Here is a 20,567-nt window from a genome sequence, read left to right as displayed (position 1 = left end):
CTGCAGTTAGTGCTCAGTGCTGTGATACTAACGCGGTGACTCACTCATTATATTGAACAGACACGTTCAGTTTTTATTGAAGTGTCTTCTCTAACTCAGTCACAGTAATGAAGTTGTTGGCGTTGGGAATGGCCTCACAGGGCAGCGAAGCATTCTGGGAATTGTAGTCTTTCATCCCCATGGGACAAAAATACATTTTCTGTCTTTTCTCAGTCTAGAAGACACCAAATTCAAAAATAATTTCACATTTCTACTGCATTGATGACCCAGTTTAAATACAGATTCATCTTCCCAGCGCTGAAGTACCCCTTTAAATAGAGTTTTGTAGAAACTATTTATTGTGAAGGTCAGGGAAATAATTTTTTGATAGGTAATAATAAGTTGCAAAAACATTCACACTTTTTACTTATGTAAAAGAACTTCAAAAAGACTTCAAACTTCAAAAAGAAAAGAAAATCAATTTATTGGATAAAAATATATTTTTAAAATAAATTCCTACATACTACAGCCTTGAAGGACTTTTTACTGTGTATTATTAAAACTGTAAATACACTGCCATACTCAAAACAAAGTGAAAAACGTGTCTGCTTTGTCTGGTGTACAGGGATATTTATTGGCACAAGTCATCTTGTTTGGAAAAGAATCAAGGTCATATACAACCGCGTTCCAAATTATTATGCAAATGATATCCTTTTATGATTTTCATGATTAGTCAATGCAAATGACAGTCAGTATAATTTTCGAGTCATCAACCATTAGGGCATAATTTAAATTTTATTCAACAAACCTCCTAATGATAACAGTATTTATTTCAAAAATAAAAAACTGAAAATGTACTGTTCCAAATTATTATGCACGACAGATTTAAAACATTTTATAGGTTGTAAAGAACTGAAAACGGGCATTTGCTGAATTTGTAGCATTAGGTGGTGATATTTACTGAAATCAAAAGCTATTTCAGTCAAAAACATCCTAACAGGGCGAGTTACATCTTAACATAGGACCCCTTCTTTGATATCACCTTCACAATTCTTGCATCCATCGAACTTGTGAGTTTTTGGAGAGTTTCTGCTTGAATTAGCCTCCCAGAGCTGCTATTTTGAGGCGAACTGCCTCCCACCCTCATAGATCTTTTGCTTGAGGATGCTCCAAAGGTTCTCAGTAGGGTTGAGGTCAGGGGAAGATGGTGGCCACAGCATGAGTTTCTCATCTTTTATGCCCTTAGCAGCCAATGACACAGAAGTATTCTTTGCAGCATGAGATGGTGCATTGTCATGCATGAAGATGATTTTGCTACGGAAGGCGCGGTTCTTTTTATTGTACCATGGAAGAAAGTGGTCAGTCAGAAACTCTACATACTTTGCAGAGGTCATTTTCACACCTTCAGGGACCCTTAAGGGGCCTACCAGCCCTCTCCCCATGATTCCGGCCCAAAACATGACTCCCCCACCTCCTTGTTGATGTCGCAGCCTTGTTGGGACATGGTGGCCATCCACCAACCATCCACTACTCCATCTATCTGGACCATCCGGGGTTGCACGACACTCATCAGTAAACAAGACTGTTTGAAAATTAGTCTTCATGTATGTCTGGGCCCACTGCAACCGTTTCTGCTTGTGAGCATTGGGTAGGGGTGGCCGAATAGTAGGTTTACGCACAACTGCAAGCCTTTGTCTGGAGGATCCTACACCTCGAGGTTCGCGGGACTCCAGAGGCACCAGCAGCTTCAAATACCTGTTTGCTGCTTTGTAATGGCATTTTAGCAGCTGCTCTCTTAATCCGATGAATTTGTCTGGCAGAAACCTTCCTCATTCTGCCTTTATCTGCACGAACCCGTGTGTGCTCTGAATCAGCCACAAATCTCTTCACATTACGATGATCACGCTTAAGTTTTCGTGAAATATCTATTGTTTTCATACCTTGTCCAAGGCATTGCACTATTTGACTCTTTTCAGCAGCAGAAAGAGACATTTTCTTTCCCATATTTCTTGAAACCTGTGGCCTGCTTACAGTGGTGGAATGTAACAAAGTACAAATACTTCGTTACTTTACTTAAGTAAATTTTTCACGTATCTGTACTCTACTTAAGTAGAATAAATAGTGCATACTTTTTACTTTTACTTCGTTACATTTTGCAGCAATTATTATACTTTCTACTCCACTACATTTCTACAACGTTTCGTTACATTTTCGTTACATTTTCTTATCAGTTTCAGGGCTCGAGATTAAGGCTTGCCTGGATAATAATATATAATGTACGTTATAGGCTAATGATTGACGGTTGCGCTGTTGAGGCTCGCGCAGCCTCTCGAGGAGAAATGGAAACAAATCAGCCCCGCTCACACAAAGAAACTCAGTAACACACTGCATTAAAAATTCAAAATGTTTATTTAAATGTTTTTATATTTTATAACAGTTAAGAAAACATCACATGACACGACCAACGAGTGTAGTTTTCCTGAATACCATCACGACAGAAAATGTGACACTGATTTCATTTGACAGTTCCATAAAAAAGTAAGCAAGTAGCTTACATTTTATTGATTGCTTTATTGCTTTTGCTCTATTTCAGCAGCGAAAATATTTCCAAGATCAGATTTTCACATCCGAACCATAACGTATTGCACAGCAACAGTGCGTTAGCCTACTGAATCAAAGATTCAATGCCCTATTCATAAACGTCGTTTGAACGAATCGACTCAATGACTCTCTCATAAGGATTCACCTGCCGCCATCTACTGGTGGTTTAGTTAACTTTTTTTAGTTAAAACAATCTCATAGCATTATTTAGTGCAGTTGTAATTTTTCAGTGTTAATTATTTAATTTGATTGGGAACAACCCTATTGTATCTTATTCTAATTTAATTTATTAATCAAATTTAAGAATATAAAGGGAAAGCTGAAGCAAAGCCTATATTTAATAAGATTAGGGAAAAATGTCCTTTATAAAAGGTAAAAATATCATAAATATGAAGATTTAAATACATCAAAGCTGATGAGAATGTTGCTTCAGAAAAATGACATTTAACTTTGCAGATAACCAGAATTGTAAGTCAGAATGTAAACTGGGCAACAGATGGTAAGAACAATTACATTAACCCAAAACTAACTAAATTAAAATGCCACCGCTCATACTGTTTTCTTCTTTTTAATTATTAGAATTAGACATTAAGAGAATACATTTTTATGCAAGTACTTTTACTTTTAATACTTAAAGTACATTTAAAATCAGGTACTTTTTACTTAAGTAGGGTTGTCGTTGTAGTACTTCTACTTTTACTAAAGTAAATATATTTCTGGTTACTTGTACTTTTACTTAAGTACTGAGATTCAGTACTTCCTCCACCACTGCCTGCTTAATAATGTGGAACATCCTTCTTAAGTACTTTTCCTTTAATTGGGCTCATCTGGCAAACTAATCATCACAGATGTCTAAGATTAATTTCAGTGATCCGAAGAGCCCTGAGACACAATAGGCTTGTTTGAGATGCACCTCGCCTCACCTGAAATAAAGGTGAGACTAGGCGGCTGCAGTGAGGGGAGGAGTGAAAAAAGTGCAGGCAAGCCGGACAGTTCTCTCTTCTCGCAGTGGATCAGACACCTGCGAGATCAGTTGCAGATATTGCGGGATTCACACTTGTGCGCTCTGTTGCTGATAAACTCGATGTAATTTAAAGGTCCTGTTCTTTGCGATTCCATCTTTCAAACTTTAGTTATTGTGTAATGTTGCTGTTGGAGCATAAATAATACCTGTAAAATTATAAAGTTTAAAGTTCAATGCCAAGCGAGATATTTTATTTAACAGAAGTTCCCTTTCAAAGCCTACAGCGAACGGCCAGTTAGGACTACACCCCGGCACTTCCTGGCATGAATGACGTCACTAAAACCGTTTGTTGACAAAGGGTGAACTCACACTAGCCAGTTTGAACCGTGCTCGAGTGCGTTTGACCACCAAAGCGCGGTTCGTTTGACTAGTGTGAGTGCTCCGAAACGTGCCCGGGCGCGGCTTGATTAGCCGGCCCTGGCCCGCTTGGAAGAGGTGGGCCAGAGCACGGTTCGGCTGGACTCGGGCGCGGTTCGCATGCAGTGTGAGCGCTAACCGTGCTGGAGTCCGTAATCAAAGCTGCAAAGTCCTTGCTACACTTTAGCTGGTACCTTGCAAACCTCCTCATACGAGCAGCACGGCAAAGTGCGCTAAGCCTCTGTCCAATCACAACACGGGAAGCGCTGGCCCAATCAGAACTCGTTACGTGTTTCTGAAGGAGGGACTTCACATCAGAAAGAACAAGGAAATCATCAGGCCGTTTTTAGGACAGAGGAAACAGCGCTGTACAGATAAGTTAATTGTGTAAAAAATACTGTGTTTTTTTACACGCAAAACATGAACTCATGTTATATTGCACACTGTAAACATAATCAAAGCTTTGAAAACACGCAAAGAACGGGACCTTTAAGTTCTGTTGGTTTTAAATGAAAATAAATATTATGAACAAGACACCCAAAGTTTTTGTTATTTATTTCCATTCGAAAGACCTGTTTATCAAGCATTTTTTCTTTAATTAGATACGTTTTTATATATTTTTATTAATATGACAACAATCACATAACCCACTAAGAGATCGCACTCTCCGAGTGTTTGAGAATATTCACACATAATTTATACACATAAAAACATGGTATCAGAGTTTTAAAATCAAATATTTAAAAAAAAGTCAGCAAGTCGTTTCCCATCATGCTTTTGCTCAGCGTAGTCGGTGGAGAGCAACTGCGCTCGACTGCAGAATCCGACACATCCACCTTTTGCTCGCGAGAGTCTTTTGACATACGTCAGCAAGACATCAGAGCAAGGTGGACCGCCCTCGGACACATTTCTAACCGGCATGCATCTCGCGCTGATCACCGGTGATCGGTTCTGCGCAGATTTAGCTCATCTCAAACAAGCCTAATACCATATTAATCAGATTCATAATAATCTTGAAAAGAGTATCACAGCTACACAATTTTTTTTAATTTTTTTTTTAAATTAAGCAGCACAACTGTTTCCAACATTGACAATAAATCATCATATAGAATGATTTCTGAAGGATCATGTGACACTGAAAACTGGAGTAATGATGCTGACAATTCGTGACAATAAAAAACAACAAAATAAAAAAAAAACATTTAAATGTTTAAGAAAATCGTTTCTATAATCTGCATATCAGGGCAACATGACAGATGTAAACTAACTGATCTCATATTGCTGTCTGTAGAGATTTGTTGAGCTGAATGCTGTTTGAAGTTAAATCTAAAAATTAAATACAGTGGAATCCAGCCTAATGCGCTGTATTTGCTGTCCAAGTTGTTGAAATATTTCCAACGTTTAGCCTACATTTATAATGTATAATCTACATTTTACTTAACGGTGTGTCAGCTGACACCTTAAACACTATGACAAACATAATTTATTGTAATCCGGAGAAGTTTGTGTATATATATGTATATATATATAAATCTTCTCTCAGTTATTTTGACACCGGGTGTTCTTTAGCCCCTGAACGAATAACCGGCAGATTATTGGCGTTTTAATTTAATGTAGCTATAAACAATGAATATTTGACTAAAACGTGCCTATTACCAGTTTGCGTGAGCTTTAACTTTGAATTTTTTTAACTGGTGCCCCGCCTCTTACTTCTCAACCTCTTACTTTAAATTCCGTTCTATGGTATAATGCTTGGAAAACAGGAAGGCATATTGTGCTTTGCGAGTTACCCATCTCTTGTTGGTGAATGGCATGTACCACAGTTGGCTTTGCCGATTGCTTGACGTGATTGGTAAATGGTTTGCCAGAATATACCCTGACCTAGACTGAGCGAACGAACGAACACCGCTCTGCACGTTTGAATCAGGGACGTATTTGAGGGGCGGGGAGGGGTATTTTATTTATTTTAATTTTAATACATTTAAAATTAAAAATTAAATAGTTTACTTTTGGTAAATGTATTGGACATACTGGCAGTTCGTGTTGTTTTTTTTACAAGTAGGACTACAGTTTTTGGAACATCAAATTTAGGGGAGGCAGCTGGGCGGGGGCTGGTAGGCTCTGGAGTGGGGGGGAATTGCCCCCCTGTAGATCCGCCCAGGGGTGGTAAGTAATCAAGTAAAAATACTTTGATACTTTACTTAAGTATTTTTTTCGGGGATCTGTACTTTACTTGAGTATATTTTATTTGCATCTACTTTTACTCTTACTCCACTACAATATTAAAGGCAAAGTTTACTTTTTACTCCAATACATTTCCCCATGCCCGCTCCAAGTATTAAGTATTTATTACACTTGATTTCCAAACCGGTCTGGTCGGTCATGGATGATCCAGTCGGGTATAGACTTGGAAAAGCTGACAAGTCAGGTTTGCCACACTAACGTTAGCTCAGTGTTTCCCCAACTTTTTTATTTTGCGGCACACAATTTACTATGAAAACATCGGTAACATTTTACAATACAGGTGCACTATTATAATTCATGCCTAACTAATACACAGATAATCATGAGTTAATGTATTACTAATGAAGAACTAAATCATTTATTAATGATTACTGCATCAGCAACTAATGAACATTCTACATGATTAATAGATTAAGTAATATATGAATTGCTATTAATTAAATATGACATCATTAATTCCCTAATAACATATTACATTAACTAATAATGTAAATTCATGTATTCGAAGCGATTCATTCCGACCCTCAGTTGTCCGTTTAATTCATCATTAATCATAACAATTGGCAAAATTATATTATGACTTTACTTGTTGAGGCACATGACTATTAACTAATTGTTACGTAATATGTCATTGTGGTTATGGCTTTATTATGGCTTTTGAATTAATTTTGAATTAGTTAATAGTATCTTGCTCCTCATCTGTTTTATGGAGCTAATGTTATGGAACATGTCTATTTTAAGTTAACCCCTATACTGCGTTAAGGTGCTTCATTGTCTCCTATTAATTGCAAATCTAACACATTCTTAATTGCAGTATCTAATCTTATCATTTGTTCAATTAAAGCATTGCATATCAGTCCCAAAAGATTTTATCTGCTTAATTATTGATATTTACAGTTAATTTGAATATTTACTTTTTACTTTTGGTACTTGAGTACGTTTTAAATCTGATACTTTTGTACTTTTACTCAAGTGATGTTTGAATGGAGGACTTTCTACTTTTACTGGAGTATTTTTTTATTTAGGTATATATACTTTCACTCGAGTATAACTTTTGAGTACTTTTACCACCTCTGGATCCGCCCCTGTGATGGAGACCAATAATTATTCACATATTTAATTAATATCCATTTATAAAGTGAAGAATATTGTGCTACTACATGGAGTTCAGGAGAAGAAACTTGTGATGGTAAGTTTACAAAAGAGCTTGATAGAAGATAAAAACAACAGTTTTGTTCTTGATAGAAAGTAACAACAGATGTCTTCCTTAGTTCTCGGTCTGTGTCTTTGATCTGTGTCTGTGTCACTTACAAATATTTAGACAGTTTTAAGGCATATATTGTTTTTTTCGTTTTTATATAATTACTAGCTGTTTTATTTGCCCACCAAACCAAATGTAACTCCAACAACCTGCAGTAACTCCATCAAGCTTTGTCAAAGAAATGTTGTATTACTTTGTAGGGCTTATTTCGCTTGTAAATTACCCAGGGTTTTTTGACCCTGAAACTTTATGAGGGACTGAATAATGTTATCTTCCATGTGCTTCGCATAATAAGGTGAAAAAAATATTGTGTATTTAAAGAGTGAGATTTTTCTAAGACAAACTTAATGTTTGTCCAGATATCACTGAATTAAAATGCATGATACGTGATTATGACATTATATATATATATATGGGTGTTTCTGCAACTACGGGCACTTTTGACTATCCCAATTTTTAAAAAATCAACCTTTTTGAATTTACATTTTAACCATCATGGTCTGTAATACATATAACAATGTACACAAAATGTAATGTAGTCGTTAAGATTTTAATCTGGAACATGTTTATTTTTTATGTTTTTTGGGTCATCTTCTTAAAAAGTGTCCTTACCGCAACGTTACAATAACGTTCATTTCATACATTTTCCTTTATTTGTTTCAAAAAAAAAAATCATATTTAAATAGCTTTTTCAAATTTTACGCAGTTTTGTAAATACTGATATAAAATAATAATATAAAAAATAGGGAATTTCATGTTTTTTTCTATGCCATGTAAAAAAATTACAGAAACCTTAGATGTCAATTGTCTCCATACGCACAAAATTTAACATTTTTTTTTTTGTAACAGATTTTGCAATTTCAATGTGTAAATCATGTCAGCTTAAGTGTTAAAATATTTTTTTTGCAAATTAAAATGTGAAAAAAATAGAAATAGAGCAGTGCTGCGGTAATGACATCTTGTATCGGTAAGGACACAATGTTAAAGTGCCACGAAATCAAAAACAGGCTAAAGAACAACAGTAAAAGAAACAGGTATTGCATGCAAGATACTGCAAAACTGCTACTAAATAACTCTTTTAATTAACTCTTTTAACTGCTTTAAAAACATTTACATTTACATTTAATCATTTAGCAGACGCTTTTATCCAAAGCGACTTACAAAAAAGGGGAGAGCAATAGAAGCAACGAAACAAACAAGGGCAACAGCTTGTAAGAGCTGTAAGAAGTCTCAGTTAATAAGTACAGTACACTATTTTTTATTTTTTTTTTTTGGGACAAACAAACAAAAATTAATGGAAAGTTAAGTGCTAAAAACATTGTCTCCTAAAGTTGATGCTGCACAAACCTTAGTAATAAAATAACACAAACCCAAAGCACTAACAACATCTCACCACAACATTTTTTCTCATTAATGTACACACAGCACCCCATAATGTCAGAAAAACACAGAATTGTTGAAATTTTTGCAGATTTATTAAAAAAGAAAAACTGAAATATCACATGGTCCTTAAGTATTCAGACCCTTTCCTCAGTATTTAGTAGAAGCACCCTTTTGATCTAATACAGCCATGAGTGTCTTTTTGGGAAAGTTGTTCACACCTGGATTTGGGGATCCTCTGCCATTCCTCCTGCAGATCCTCTCCAGTTCTGTCAGGTTGGATGGTAAATGTTGGTGGACAGCCATTTTCAGGTCTCTCCAGAGATGCTCAATTGGGTTTAAGTCAGGGCTCTGGCTGGGCCATTCAAGAACATTTTAAGGGTCATTGTCTTGTTGGAAGGTGAACCTTCGGCTCAGTCTGAGGTCTTGAGCACCCTGGAGAAGGTTTTCGTCCAGGATATCCCTGTACTTGGGCGCATTCATCTTTCCCTTGAATGCGACCAGTCGTCCTGTCCCTGCAGCTGAAAAACACCCCACAGCATGATGCTGCCACCACCATGCTGGTGATATTTTTCTCCACACATACCACTTAGAATTAAGGCCAAAAGTTCTATCTTGGTCTCATCAGACCAGAGAATCCTTATTTCTCACCATCTTGGAGTCCTTTAGGTGTTTTTTAAGCAAACTCCATGCAAACTGTCATGTGTCTTGCACTGAGGAAAGTCTTCCGTCGGGCCACTCTGCCATAAAGCAGAGTGGGCACTCTGCCCTCCACCAGTCGGGACTGGTGGAGGGCTGCAGTGATGGTTGACTTTTACAACTTTCTCCCACCTCTGCATTTCTGGAGCTCAGCCACAGTGATCTTTGGGTTCTTCTTTACCTCTCTCACCAAGGCTCTTCTCCCCGATAGCTCAGTTTGGCCAGACGGCCATCTCTAGGAAGGATTCTGGTCATCCCAAATGTCTTGCATTTAAGGATTCTGGAGGCCACAGTGCCAAGTGGAGCAGAAATGTTTTTGTAACCTTGGCCAGATCTGAGCCGTGCCACAATTCTGTCTCTGAGCTCTTCAGGCAGTTCCTTTGACCTCATTTGCTCTGACATGCACTGTGAGCTGTAAGGTCTTATATAGACAGGTGTGTGGCTTTCCTAATCAAGTCCAATCAGTATAATCAAACACAGCTGGGCTCAAATGAAGGTGTAGAACACTCTCGCAAGGATGATCAGAAGAAATGGACAGCACCTGAGTTAAATATATGAGTGTCACAGCAAAGACTCTGAATACTTAGGACCATGTGATATTTCAGTTTTGATTTTTATAAAAATCTGCAAAAATGTCAACAATTCTGTGTTTTTCTGTCAATATGGGGTGCTGTGTGTACATTAATGAGAAAAAAAAAAAAACCTTAAATGATTTTAGCAAATGGCTGCAATATAACAAATACTTTCCGTACCTACTATAATATATACTTCAGTACTAATACTGTCATTTAATTTAAAAAGAATGTAAAATAAACCTTGAATTTGTCTCTACCGCGACACAAGGTCTTTACCGCAACACCTACATTTGCTGCGGTAAAGACATGTTGCGGTAATGACATTTTTGCTAATATTTTAGCTAATTGCAGCTAGCAAGGCCTACTACATTAGTTTTGACTCTTAGCATCTTAATATACAATAATTTAACAGTAATTTACATTTATTTTTTAAATGTAGTCCAAAATACACAGTTATTAAGCTGAATGGTAAGGACGCACAATAAATACTAGAGCAGAAAAGATCATGTTTACCTTATTTTTTTGGCATCTTCTGAGTGAGGTAGTGTGGTGGCCCAGTCTGTCAGCAATGTGCTCAAGTGATAATTTCTGTTTCCATAAAAACTAGACTTGTTTGTGTTTAATGACATTTCATAATAAAAGTTTTTTTTCATTGTTGCGGTAAGGACTCAAAAGTGTGGGGCAGGCACATTTAGGTTAAAAAATCATAAAAATGATCAGTAAATAATACAAAGAATTTTAAGATGATTTAAATGAATCTGTATATTAAACAAGTCCATTTGAAATAATATCAAATTTTAATTAAATTAGCTTATGTTATGTTTCTCAACATTGAGACCACAGGTGTGGGACACTAACAAAAATGGTGTTTTGAGCTATAAACGCTTCATAATTTTATATTAAATCATATTACTCAGTAATTATATTTTTTGTCAAGGTGTGTAATGGCACTGTGAATATATTTATAAAGCATCATATGACAAATTTTAACATAAATCTAAAATTTCACTGCTGGGACTTAAAAGTGCCCGTAGTTGCAGAAACACCCATATATATATGTGTGTGTGTGTGTGTGTATTATTATTAATAATATACTTGCTAAGGACTTAATTTGGACAACTTTAAAAAAGATTTTCTCAATATTTAGAATTTTTTTTTTTTTTTTTTTTTTTTTTTTTTTGGGCACCCTCCAGATTTTCAAATAGTTGTATCTCGGCAAAAATATTGCCCTGTCCTAACAAACAATACATCAATGGGAAGCTTATTTACTCAGCTTTCAGATGATGAATACCTCAGAAAAAAGAAAAAAAAAGACACGATGACTTTTGGTTTTGTGCTCCAGGGTCACAGATGTACACTTTTATTTTGGTGTGTGACGTCATAAGGCTGCGCAACGCTCCTGCATTAGCTGTGATTCGGCTAAAGAAAGGATTGTGTTTTGGCTGAAGAAAGGTTTGTGTCTAAGTGTTTAGGTCGGTAGAACCCCTGCAGACTGCTTTAAAGCTTTATAAAATCTATGAAATTAGTTATATATCAATGAATGTTACGTTATTATGCTTAACATTTAACGCACATTTAATATGTGAGTAAAGCGCAGTCGTGATGAAGAAGAGGAGCTTTTGGAAACTCAAAACCATCCGCGAATTACGAACACAAACTTGTAACGTTAATGAAAACCATTAGCGAATGTTTTAATGAAAGTGCAGTCTATTAATCTGCATGTGATAAATGCCAAACATAAATTCAAAGCAATATATTAATAGTAATGGTGTGTCCTGTGTATTATATGTGCTCTTTTTCTGTTCTACTAAGTTACTATTAAGAGTTTTTAAATGACTTTTTGGATAATGTTTAAGTCCATGAACTCTCACTCTGATACTGAACTAGAGCTAATTGAGACACACTCAGAGATTTAGATTTAATTTTCGTCCTGTTAATTATTCTCGTTTTACATATGACAGAGTCGACTTGTGTAAAGATGGCGTTAATAAAAGAGGAGAGTGAAGACATAAAGATTGAACAAAGTGTGATTGAAGTGGAGATTGAAGAAACTGACGAAGAAACTGATAAAGAAACTGACGAAGAAAATGAGGAACAAACAGGTTGGTTTCATACTTAAAGCTGAACTCAGTTATTTGATTCTTATTAAAATGTCCAGCTCTACAGAAATCACTGCTATTTTTGAACAATGTCATAATTATCTTAATTATGATAATTAATTAAGTGGGTTTATTTGACATGGAGCGGCCCCTTGGTGGACAGACCTGTTGAGTTGAACTGCCATGAACTTTATAGGGATTAGAGGATCAGTAAACAAGTGAGCGATTTCGGAGTCTTCGGACAGCAACAGAGTCGATTCGTGTGCTGGAGTCGACCCCGACTCAGGGGCTATTCAGAGTTGAGGAATATTTTGAGGTAAACCTAAAATCAAAATGGAAAAACAACAGCATGCTTTTTTGATTAGTTCCATTGAAGAGCGTGTTTATTCCCCTTTTGCAACAAAACAAAAAAATAGGGCGTTAGTCATTTGACTTGGAATGACCGGCAATGCTCCACGATGGCTCGTTGGCCTCTAATGTTGGTCGCAATTTCTTAACTAACCGTGCAATCTTGTGTAACGGGAGTCTGTAGTCATCACAGCACATCCTCTGGATTATCCAAAAGTTTCTCCACCATCAAACCTCGCTGCTCTTCGTCTTGTATAATTAATAAATGAATTTATTTGAAAAAAAATATTTCTACTGTGATTTTTACTGTTGGATTTCAAAAAAAACTTAAAGGATGGATACCAGTGGAGTTGTCCTAAAGTTAAGAGAGCTTTTAGGGTTTTTTGTTGAGTTATTAACTTCTGTAATACCGGTTTCCTATCCATAGTTGAGATAACATTATGCCCTAAAGAAATGTCATTCTGTAATAGCTTTTGTCCTAAATGCGGTCCTAACTGAGATTGCCATGTTATCAAACAGATAAGAGCGGCATTTTTTTTAATGAGTAGACAAAGTTTGTGTTCGCTTATTCAAATTATAAATTATATAACTTAAATTAATAATTAATTGGGTGAAACTGTGCTTGAATTTGTTGTTGCATTATGCACCCTATGTAGTGCGGTAAATTATAGCTCATTATTATTAGGGTATTTTAGTCATTTAAGTAGCATGTTATCTTAAAAAATTTTTTTTATTTTTTTTATAAATGTTATTACCACCCAAGTATGTGTTTATTTCCTTCAATTTCTTGTTGTCCATTGCAGGCTGGTTTAACTTATATTCACCAAAAAGTGATTAGTGTAACCTGCTTAAAATTGTATTAAACAACAGGACAAAAACAGTTGATGCCTAAAAATAATAATTTCATGCCTCTAGACATTACTTTGTAAAGACAGTGGCATATGTTTTTAGCCTTATAAAAACAGTAAACGTGCATGGTTAAATTTGACCTGCTGGTGGTTTTAGGTACAACGACCCCTGGCGGTTCTAGTATTAAAGAGATAGTTCACCCAAAAATAAAAAATAGCCCATGATTTACTCACCCTCAAGTCATCCTAGGTGTACATTGCATTCTTTCAGATAAATGCAGTTGGTACTCACACACCATTCCAACGTCTGCGTCCTATTTAATGCTGCGTTCCAGGCAACCTGTAACCCGTGTTTTTCCAACCTTCAACCCGTGAATGTGCACTGGAACGGCAGTCAAACCCGTAACTACCCACCCGTGAACACAATCTAGATCGATGTACTCCCAGTTACAAGTTCTGACTAGGGCTGTCAACGAATATTCTAAATTTCGAATGGGGGTTCAGGGACAGGTCACAGGAGTCACTGCTGAAAGTTGACGCGTCTTGCAGTGAAGATGGCAGAAAGTGCATAGCCCAACTTGACCACAGCAGAGAAAGCGATTTTAACTCCAAAATCTAAAAAGCCATGTCGGGAAGTAAGTTGGATTTTGGTCAGTAGGAGGTAAAATTGTTGAGCCGCAAGATAGTTATATGCAAGCTATGTAAGATAAAGTTAGCATACCATGCCTCATTTTATATAACGTTAAACAGTACACTAAAGTGTAGGCTACTGTACTGACTGAATAAATATTGCATGAATAAAGGATAAATGCACTGCTTTCACTGGTGTGATTTACCGTTTCATGTCAAGCAAAAAAGTACCTTCTTTAGCACAGCAGAGCTCGCTCGGAGCATTCAATGTGCTTTACAACTTCAATTAATATTAATAATATTTGTTTTAATCACTGAATGAAGCCTGTTATATTTGGGACAAGAGTCGCGAGTCTCGAAACCTTATATTGCTTGCACAAAACTCTTGATCAGCACTCAAAGTTTGTTTACTCGAACCGTTATCCACAGAGAGCGTGAGGGCGAGAGAGAGAGGTCTGTGCTCTGCGGTCTTGGCCATTAGTTAATTTACTTGTTTCTGATTGATTTAAGTAATTGTTTAAATTTAAGGTTTTGATAAATGAAAACACAGGTAATCATTAAAAATTGCACATATAAATGCTCCTGGAAATCAATTGCAAGGGGCCCCATAATGAAAAATGTAATTTCTGACCCTTGCATGAGGGAATGTCTGGCATTTTTAGTTTGTAATAGGTGTAAATTGCAGAAATTAAAAATAAAATTTCAACCAGGGATGATGATTTGTCCCAGGAATGAGATTTTAATGATTGATGGTTCACCAATAGGGGTGTAATGATTCGTTTTAAAAACGATTCGATTCGACTGATATAAATTTTTGGCCAAAAAGGTACTGAATCGATTTCAAGTCACTGAATCGTTTTGTATCATATCGTTCTAAATGAACCAATATTGTCCTTAAATCGTATCGACAACCTCAAATCGTGATACGAATCGAATCGTTGTTAAAAACGAATCGTTACACCCCTATTTACCAATGAGATGAATGGTTGATAGGAGGCAAAGCTCTTTTTAAAAAATCTTGTATTACAAAAGTTTTTCTCTGACAGTAACTTTACAAGGTTGTAGTGCCAATGTTACTATTTAACATTGTTGCGTCCCATTGATGTGTGTTAATTTATTCCTAGGGTCAGACAGAATTTTTTTCTAACCATCTTTTGTATTTTGAATTAAACCACATAGCTTGTCATTAATTAATTAGTTAAAGATATGCTGTGATTCAGACTGATCTCATGAAATGGCGTATGTATGACACGCCAATTCGTATGCCATTTTGGTGAGCTATCAAGACGCATAATACCTTTTTAGCGTGCTTATCAATGCCGTTTCATACTAACATTATATCCCAACACTGCCCCTACCCCTAAACCTACCCATCACACACACACACACACACACACACACACACACACACACACACACTTCCCCTGCCCCTAAACCTGCCCATCTTAAGAAAAAATATGCATTTTTAGATTGTCAAAAAAAAAAACATAATTTAGTATGTTTATAAATCCATTTACCTTGTGGACACACACACACACACGTATCTGTGAGCACACCAGTACCACACCATAACCGGAGGAGGTCCATATTCCACGAGTAGGAATATAGTGCGGCCCCTTTAAGAGAGGCGCGCTCTCTATTGAACTGCTGGTATTTTGCGTGTGCACGCCGAACTATGCCTCGATTCACATGAACGGTGTGAGAAACGGAGCGTTCTTGTTCAGAAGAGTAACCTGTGCATTCGTTTTAGCCGATTGTCATGCATTTAGTTCAATATAACACATGTACTGTAAGTGGTGATGTGTCAATGATTTACCTTAGACATGAGCGAGAGTGAGCTTCCGTGTATTCACGCATCGCGCTCGGACTGCATAGAATGTGCTCAATGTAAACAGACATTTCTTTCGACCTGGTGTCTATGGTTAAACAGAAAACATGGTAGCTTGTAGGCAATAACTGCACTTTTGAATATTAATGATAACCATTTTCTTTCCCTAATAATGTTTGCTGCTGCATCCTTTACGTCTATGGCTTATCCCGATTTCTCCAACTACGGATCAAACTGAAAATGCATGCTACGTTAACGCGCGTTAATACATTTAGTGCCGTTAAAATGAATTTGCATTAACGCGTTATTAACAATAATACATTTCAAATAGTTGCCGCAAGAAGAAACGTCAGGTCAGGTTTGACAGCATTGGCTGTCGTGTGTCTCGTGACCGATTGCGTCATTCTAAAGAGTCGTGTGTATCATTTGAATGAGAAATATGAACGAGTGCATGTATTCTGTTCACAAAGGGTGCGATCATCATTTCAACAACTAAAACATTAAGATCAACTCTGTTCTTCAAAAGAAGATATCGTATGACTTCTGAAGACTTGGAATGAAACATGAGATAATACTTGTCTCATCTCTTTAAACACTCCAAAACCTCACGCAGTTTGATCTGACCCCATTTTAAAGAAAGTAACTTCTACCGATAAGGCCGATTGTTACAGGTTTTCATTTTAAAACTCTCTGTCCACACTAACGTTATCAACCGTTTTCCAAAAGTTTCTTGTGGGAAAACGCTACGTTCGCCTTACTGTGCATGCGTTAAACCTCATAAAAGCTCACAAGATGACAGACAGAACAAGACATTATCAAGTTATCACATAATTATCTTTTTTTTAATGGAAAATATATCACCTTTCAATGATGCGTCCACGTTGCTCGCACTCACCACAATGTTTGGTCTAAAACGGAACTGCCGTCATGTTTTGCCACAGGACCAATTGCGAGTCAATTTTTTATCATCTTTGCAGGACTGTGAAATGAAGTGTGCGTGAAGTAACACATTTTGTACATAGCACATAACAGGCACAATAGTGGTACAAATATGAATACCTATTGGTACAATATGCATCACGACTAAACATGCGTTATTGTTTTCAAATACCTCTGTTTTCACAGTCCACACTACGACACAAAGAAGCCGTTTTTAAAAAGCTACGTTTTCGTTGACTTAAAAAAAGTATCTCAGTGTGAACGGAAGGCCAAAACTTAGAGAAAAATATATGCTTTCAAACTAAAAACTTATTAGTGTGGACATGGCCTAAGTCTAGACGCTAGAAGCAAGTCATCCAATTTGGGACTTGAGTCCACAATCCTGGTTTTAGTTCTTTCAAAAACAGAAAGATATGCTAGAACTTTCAGTGTTAAAGCTGTTTTACTGTTGAATCACAGAACAGACTTGACAGTAAGTTTATACACTACTGAATGTTTCTGTGTGTGCGCAATCTTCATGTGATGTTATACAACAGCACATTAGTTAAGAAGAGTGATTTTCTTCACTGTACGATAAACTTTAAAACTTGTATTCACCCGATCAATGTGCCCAGATGGTATAAACAAACATATCTTGTGGAGCACTCTCAAGAGTATTCATTTTGTGCCATAAAACTGGGCTTAAACTTGTATTTATCTGTTTTCACCTTAGACCTGAAGCCGCTAAAAGAAGAGATTCAAGAACTTAATGATTTAAAGGAAGATGAACTTGATGGAACTGGGGAAAGTGATCCTAGCTGCTCGCAGACTGAAAACACTTCAAAAACAGCTCAAAAGATGGGGGGTAAACACGAGTTCAATTGTCTTCAGTGTGGAAAGAGTTTTAAACTAAGTGAAAACCTTAAAGCTCACATGAAAATTCACAATGGAGAGAGTCCTTACACCTGCAAACTGTGTGGAAAAGGTTTCAAAGGAAAAGGAAACCTTAAAGTCCATACGAGGATTCACACTGGAGAGAAGCCTTACACCTGCCAACAGTGTGGGAAGAGTTTCACACATCAAGCAACGCTTCATGATCACAAAATAGTTCACACTGGAGAAACACCTTTCATATGTGATTGCTGTGGAAAGTGTTTCAAACGTAAAATAAACCTTAATACTCACATGAGGCGTCACTCGAAAGACTTTATATGTCATCAGTGTGGAATGAGTTTCACAGGCAGCGATCACCTTAAGGATCATGTATTAACTCACACTGGAGAGAAGCGTTTCATGTGCCCTCACTGTGGAAGGACTTGCTCAAGCAAATCAAACCTTGATATTCATGTGAGACTTCACACTGGAGAGAAGCCATTCAACTGCGAACAGTGTGGAAAAGTTTTCAATGAAAAAGGAAGCCTTAAAAACCACATGAGGCTTCACACTGGAGAGAAACCTTTCATGTGTCTCCAGTGTGATATGAGTTTCACATATCAAAGAGACCTGAAGCGTCATTTGCAAGTTCATTCTGGCAATAGCAGTGTTAAGATTGGTCTTCCGTTTCCAGAGCGTGTCAGAAACAAAAGGCCCTTTGTGAAACTCAACTCTGGAGGCTTCTTAAATACTCAGCGAACATACACACTTAATGACAGTAATGATGGCACTTTACAAATCCCCCATTGACCTGAGAGATTTGAGAAGAAACCCAGCTGATATACAGCCAGTGGGCCGTGACAGACCACCGGTGGCAAAGTTGACGGACACTGCCTGTAGTTCACTGTCATTTTTCTCAGCGTTTTTCTAGCAGACCATCAACGACGGCTGCCACTTTTCGGACAGTGCCGAGCTGCTGTTCTTTTCTAAATTCTTACTGGTGACTTTTTATTTTATTTAGTCTATTTTGTTCTGTATCAAATACAATGTGATTATCATTGATTGAGATCTGGCGGCAGCAGCAGCACATTTTTCCTCTGGGGTGAGCGATCCGTGGACAGTTTTCCAAGCGCATTATATCCCTCACATATGCCAGCAAACCATTGAGAATGCGGGACAATGATGACACATTCCAAGCTGCTGTGGATCCTCTTACCCGGGAAATCCGACAGTACTCATTCTCATATTTTGATTGTTTTAGGAAAATTGTAGGGTCAATTAAACAAAAAAAGCTACACATTTTGGCCACCACTGTATGTTTTGGTGGTCAGTACTACAGTAGGGCTATTTAAGACCCTGCTTACTGTCCACTGTCAAGTCATCACTGGTGCATGGCTGCATTTTTACAGTCACCAAAAATGTGTTTATTACTTTCAGTTGTACAGTTAGAGCATTAATCTGACTGGGAGACATTATTAAAGGACAACACCGGTGAATTTTTAAGTTTATCTTGATCGTTATATCTTTGTGAGTACAGTCTATAGAAGAAGAAGAAAACTGGATTGTTGCTTGCAACACGGAGTTATTACAGTTAATGCCCAGAGCGCCCCCCCCCCCCCCCCAGCTAAAACGATAGCTTTGGGGGGCATAAACGTAAAGGGTGTCTTTGTGCCTCTTAACAGACAAAATGCGATTAAAATGTCTGTCCAACATGAACAGGTCCTTACATGACAACGAGATGAGTTTAGCCACTAAGCCATTGTTTAAATAAGTCCCGTGGGAACTCCGTTGTAGCCGGAAAAATAGTCCAGTCGAGAAGAGCATTGTTTGTATGAAGAAATCTCTGCTCATTGGCTCGTCAGTTCTCAGTATTGAATGGTTCTCACTCTCACTAGAGTGATGATCCGATCGGGCTCACAAGTGAAGAACTGGTTCGCTGCTTGTTAAGTTACTCGCGCATGCTCAGTATCAGCTGCTTGTGAGTTCATTGGTTCTCTCAGCAAAACATGTCTCAGTTCAGTGAACGGTTGGAGTTACAACATATAATTCAAGACATTAGTTTATTTATATTCGGAGGGACTGTCACTCATGTCAGAAAGTGAGTAACTAAAGTAACTTGTGTGATCAGCGCTGATTTGAGACGCGTCACGTGAACAGTTTACAACAATTCAGTCAGATTTGGTGAACTGGTTCGTCCGGTTCACTAAAAAGAACCGGTTAAAAAGAACAATTCGTTCGTGAACCGGACATCACTAGAGTGATGATCCGATCAGACTCACAAGTGAAGAAGAAGCGTTTGTGCCTTTCCGAATTGTGAAAATTTGCAGCGAACACTTGACTAACTTGTCTGGGCTGGTTGAACAACAAACACAGCTGGGCTGGTTGAAGAAAATGCCATTCTGTGGTTAAAGACGAGAGCAACCACTGTGGAGGTAATGTAAACTTTATTTATCCTTCCATTTGGGCACACTCGGCTTGAGGAAAGATGTGCAGTAATAAAATAATGGTGCTTTACACACACAACGCTCTTCCCAACCGGACTGCCTTTCCGGCTACCGCTGAGTTCCCATGGGACTTCAGCGCAAAAAACAGCTGTTTAGATTAATTTAAACAATGGCTAAGTGGCTAAATGCATCTCGTTGTCATGTAAGGGCCCTTTTCATGTTGGACAGACATTTTAATTGCATTTTGTGTCTGTTAAGAGGCACAAAGACACCCTTTACGTTTATGCCCCCAAAGCTGCCGTTTTAGCTGAGTGGGAGCTCTGGGCATTAACTGTAATAACCGTGTTGCAAGCACCAATCCGGTTCGTTTTTTTTCTATACACTGTACTCACAAAGATATAACGATCAAGATAAACTTAAAAATTTGCCGGAGTTGTCCTTTAAATCAAATTAGGTCAC

The 20,567-nt window shown here is 37.3% G+C and overlaps 1 protein-coding gene across 2 annotated transcripts; it reads left to right on the top strand.

Annotated features, from left to right (window-relative positions):
- Positions 1-11,477: 11,477 nt before the first annotated feature.
- LOC137049700 (gastrula zinc finger protein XlCGF57.1-like) lies at positions 11,478-19,270 on the top strand. Of its 2 annotated transcripts, XM_067428317.1 has the most exons (3): positions 11,478-11,572; positions 12,082-12,222; positions 17,525-19,270. In XM_067428317.1, the coding sequence occupies exons 2-3, from the start codon at positions 12,099-12,101 to the stop codon at positions 18,472-18,474; spliced, it is 1,074 nt and encodes a 357-aa protein (XP_067284418.1). In that variant the 5' UTR covers positions 11,478-11,572; positions 12,082-12,098; the 3' UTR covers positions 18,475-19,270. The 2 variants fall into 2 exon arrangements, with proteins under 2 accessions (XP_067284418.1, XP_067284416.1); XM_067428315.1 differs by lacking the exon at positions 11,478-11,572 and having other exon boundaries at positions 11,927-12,222.
- The last annotated feature ends 1,297 nt before the right edge of the window (positions 19,271-20,567 follow it).

Source organism: Pseudorasbora parva, chromosome 20, assembly GCF_024679245.1.
Source record: "Pseudorasbora parva isolate DD20220531a chromosome 20, ASM2467924v1, whole genome shotgun sequence".
Lineage (NCBI taxonomy): Eukaryota > Metazoa > Chordata > Actinopteri > Cypriniformes > Gobionidae > Pseudorasbora > Pseudorasbora parva.
Note: the sequence above shows the minus strand (reverse complement) of the source record. Positions and strands in the feature narration are given on the sequence as shown.

Excerpts from the sequence above, each read along its gene's own strand:
- LOC137049700 (XM_067428315.1), top strand. The coding sequence starts at position 12,075 with ATGACAGAGTCGACTTGTGTAAAGATGGCGTTAATAAAAGAGGAGAGT. Across the intron at positions 12,223-17,524 it reads AGAAAATGAGGAACAAACAG|ACCTGAAGCCGCTAAAAGAA; the intron begins GTTGGTTTCATA and ends TTTTCACCTTAG.